This window comes from Dermacentor andersoni, chromosome 5, assembly GCF_023375885.2.
Source record: "Dermacentor andersoni chromosome 5, qqDerAnde1_hic_scaffold, whole genome shotgun sequence".
NCBI classification, from domain to species: Eukaryota; Metazoa; Arthropoda; class Arachnida; order Ixodida; family Ixodidae; genus Dermacentor; species Dermacentor andersoni.
Genome location: NC_092818.1, coordinates 57646865 through 57651062, shown reverse-complemented (window position 1 = coordinate 57651062; position 4198 = coordinate 57646865). Strand labels below are relative to the sequence as shown.

Here is a 4198-nt window from a genome sequence, read left to right as displayed (position 1 = left end):
AGCGACCGGGCCGGTCGCTTTTGAGAGGGGAGCAACGACGCAAAATAACTTTGCACGTGTTGACACAGGACCCTTAAGGCGAGAACGACGAAGTTCGTGGTTGCGCGCGCGCTCTCCGAGGACCAGCCATTGCAAAAGGCAGACGTTTTTTTGCCAATCTCTCGGTGGTAAACTGTTTTAGTTGTAATAGCTGGGTGACAATATGTTCTATTTTTACTTCCTAAAACGTAGGAATGGGTTGGTTATTTGTTAAGTCATTGCTTTTATTACCTGATTTTCTTCCTTAGACAGTAAAACAAGCATGCGCATATCTTTGCGTTGCGTTAGAAAAATACTATAGTGCCTTGTAGTATGAACATAATCAGAAATTCTGGACATTGCGCCTTCACCGTTCTGTGTAACTTCACGACAACTGAATGAGCAAAATTTAAAAAAAAAAGAATATTTCTATATTATAGCCGAGTATCAAAAAGTTTCAACTGTCAGTGCCAAGAGGGTAGCCTTCTGTAACAACATGTGCATTTAGGCACTTAGTCGGGACATTGGTGGCGCGTTAAAGCAGTGTTTTTGTCGGGGATGGGCGATTATGTCACACGACAGGAGCAAATGGTCTTGTACACTCTCAGCAGAGGCCATATTCACTTGAAGATGCGCGAAATTTAAACCATTAAGCGATTTATTACAGCCGGAGTTTTGAACGGCAATTGCAGAGCGAATGTCATTCAGTTTGTTTGCACGCGTATGTTTTTGTGAGGCAACAGGGAAGGAGGGCGAGTGTACATGGGTGTGCACACCTAGAACGTGGGTGCGTGTGTACTTATACTTGTGTGTGCGCGCGTGTTTCTGTCTCAATTTTCGAATATGCATGCGCACAAGTTCGTGTATGCGCGCACGAGTGTACGCGTGTTTGTGTGTGTGCAGTTCCGTGTGCGCGCGTGTGTATATTTTTGTGCGTGTGTGTATGCGTGGGAGCCTGTAAATGAGAATGAGGGTGAGCATGTGTCATATCTCTGTGTTTGTGTGAGTGTGCGCCAACGTGCGTGTGTCTGAGCGCGCGCGCCTGTGTGTAAGCGAGTTAGCGAGCATTTCCTCACTTACGCTTACTCTTGCGGATGAATGGGTTACAGAGTTTATTTAAACCCATATCAAAATCTACGAGACAAGAACGAATGACACTGCATTTATAGCATTATCTCTCTCTAAAAGCGAAATCAACGGAAAAAGAAGAAAACGCAGTTCCTTTCCACTCTGCGCAGAAGTATTTATGACTAGCGAAGCTGTGTACGTGTGTCCCTGAATGGCGAACTGCCCCTCCGCCGCGGTTTCGCCGGGCATTGCACTATCTTCGGGATAGGCCCACGTATGGGGAGTGCTTAACGCCTGCGTCATCTCCGCCGCGGGTCGGCCCGGTATTGTACTATCTTGGGGATTCTGTTCTACACGTGGACACGATAGTGGGGAAAGTAGCCCTTAAAAAGAAGCTTTAGCTCGAGTGCTCGTATGTAAATAGATGCAAAAGGAGAATTCGTTTTTCTCGAAAACCACTGCACCAAATTTGACGAGGTTTGCTGCACCTAAATGAAAAACTTGACCCTTTATATCCCACAGGTGTCTCACGAGGTGCACATTGCTGAAATCTATATTTTTAAAGAGTTCATGTTCATGGAAAGACACGTGAAAAAAGTTAAAACCATTCCTCTTAATTTTATAGGAAATTTTATTATGCCACAAACGTTGCAGCTAGGAGTGGGGGGTAGAAATTCCCCGAAAATTTAGGATGCATGAAATTTCCCAAAGCAGTTGATTTTTTGTGCATCAACGCACAAATACACAGAACACTTTTTGCAAAAGAACCTTGTGCGCCTGGTGCATGAGCTTAACTTGCACATGGGGGCGTTTTTTTGCGCCACTTTCACTGGCCAATGGCCAACATTGTCGTGCCGCACAGAATGTTCAACATGATGGGCTCTCTTTGAAACAACTCCAGCTGCTGAGCCTGATGCCTTCAATGAACTAGTTGGTGACACAACACTCGCAGGCACAGGATCATCACCATCCTGGTTCAATCCGGGCATGCCCTCGAGTGAGCGCATCAATCCAAGTGCCACCCGGAACTTGAAGTCAACCAGCTGCATATCTGCCGATTTCGCTTCGCGGTAAAGCAGAAAAGCGTTCACAACCGCAAGATCGATAAGGTGAAAGCATATCCTTTTGTACCACTTCTTTGTTTTCAAGTCATTTCTGTAAAATGACAGAAGCATATCTGCTTTGTCTACTCCACCCATGCTCTGATTGTACATCCTATTGAGGTTGGGCTTCTGCACATCCACATAAGCCTTGGTCTTTCTGTCGTAGCGCCTGCACGTATCAAAAGGTTCAATGTTGTGGATGTTTGATGCAGCTGTCACTGTGCGGTTGTCGTTCCAGGCACAGATGACAATTCCTGTGCTCTTTTCTGAGCGGAAGTCGAGTGATCCTCTCTCTGCTTTTTTCAATTCTTTTTCAGTTTTCAGAGGGCAGTTACCACATCTTGTTTTTATGATGGTGGCAGTCGCTCCAAGTCCTCTCATTTTCATTTCATTTAAAAGCTCGATGTAAGCGAAGAAGTTGTCGAAAAATACTTCTGTTCCCGGAGGGCAATCATGAGTGAGTCGCAAAACGACCTTCCTACTTTCGCCTACGTCTTCCGGGGTGTTCGGGGGGTCTTCGATTAGGTTGTCACCATACATGTAAAGCCGATATACGTATCCAGACCGGCCTGCCAGGGCCCAACCTTTGTAGCCCCATTTTTTAGGCTTTCTCTTCATATAAACTTTCAGAGAATGTCTGCCCTTGAAAGGGATAATCATTTCATCTACAGCAACGCATGTTTCAAGTTTGGCAGCTTGTGAAAATGTGTTACATAGGCTCGTAAGCACATGTCGCACCTTATGGAGACAGTCATAGCCTTCTTCTCCATTTTCTCGCGCTTCATCATTGTTCCCTGCATGAAATAGGGACATGATTTCGTCAAACCTGTTTCTTGTGATGCAGTCGGCGATATCCGCTTGATGACCAGTACATCCTTCTAAAAGGAAGGTCAACAACAGACATGTAAAGGACAATGCCAATAAACGTGCGCATCTCGAGGACTTACACCGGAAGGATTCGCGTGCGATTTTCTTGGGTCCTGAATCTGTTCGTTTCGAAAGTGAGGAACTGAATGAGGTCAGAGTCAACGAGTTTCAGGAACATGCTCAAGGGGCTCTTCACTCTTTCTAAACCGTCCGCAGGCTTCAAAACACTTTCTTCCTCTCCCCGATTCATATTGATGTCCTTTTTCACCCTGTGCCAAATTTTTATTTGCTTCTTCTTTTTGGTTGATGTGACCTGCACTTCTTCTTCACTGTCTGAAGAGCTTTCGCTGACATTCTGCACTGTTCTCTCCTGCGGCGTGTATTCTTCATCGCAATCCGACCCCTCCAAGTTTTCGTCCTCACTTCCCCTAGGGTATTCAAAAAGAATTGCTTGAATTTCTTTGTCAGTCAAGCGCTGCCTGCATATTAAAAAAACGTTCTTCAAAATCAATACACCAACACAAGTCGCTGCTAGACAACGAGTATGAAGGTTCACTTGATGGAAATTAAATTCGGTGCCGCAAATACTCTGACATAAGCGTTTAATGAAATCATACTCGTTCATGCATTTCTCTGGAAGGACGGACCCCAGCTTCCTGGCTGCCACAAATGTGTATGTAAGCTGAACGAAGTGAAATGCTCTACAAGGAGCAGTCGTAGCAACATGAAACTGCGTAAGTATATTCGCTAGACTTCCGCAAAACTGCTGTCAGTGTTTTCAATATTACATTATCAGAGTTCAGGTTACCACAACAGAAAAATAACGCACACTTACCGCCTTGGCCGGCTCCACGTGGAGTCCATGTTTTCGATGCTCAAAATGCTGTTGTGCGGTCCCCGTGGCGCCATCTACTGACAGTGAGTGCAAGCACCAGCTGCCACGTTCGTGGCAGCTAGGAACACGGGGTTCCTAGAGCATATTTTCTACCTCCAAAAAATTAAAATAACACTGCCACGTTTGTGGCACCTGGGATACAAAGGGTTAAAATCTAGTGACTGTTTCTTTCAAATTTTTTATTTAGGTCATCATTTGTTTATTTCAAATTGGCAAAAATCGTTAATTTTCAGGAAACTAAACCGTC

The 4198-nt window shown here is 45.0% G+C and overlaps 1 protein-coding gene and 1 pseudogene across 1 annotated transcript; both read right to left on the bottom strand.

Moving 5' to 3' along the window:
• Window positions 1-1762: 1762 nt before the first annotated feature.
• Window positions 1763-2570, bottom strand: LOC129384643 (piggyBac transposable element-derived protein 3-like). Its single transcript, XM_055070235.2, has one exon. The coding sequence runs from the start codon at window positions 2568-2570 to the stop codon at window positions 1773-1775; it is 798 nt and encodes a 265-aa protein (XP_054926210.1). The 3' UTR covers window positions 1763-1772.
• A 275-nt stretch (window positions 2571-2845) lies between these two features.
• On the bottom strand, window positions 2846-3920 carry LOC129384644 (piggyBac transposable element-derived protein 2-like; annotated as a pseudogene).
• Between the last annotated feature and the right edge of the window lie 278 nt (window positions 3921-4198).

Excerpts from the sequence above, each read along its gene's own strand:
- LOC129384643 (XM_055070235.2), bottom strand. The coding sequence starts at position 2,570 with ATGAGAGGACTTGGAGCGACTGCCACCATCATAAAAACAAGATGTGGT.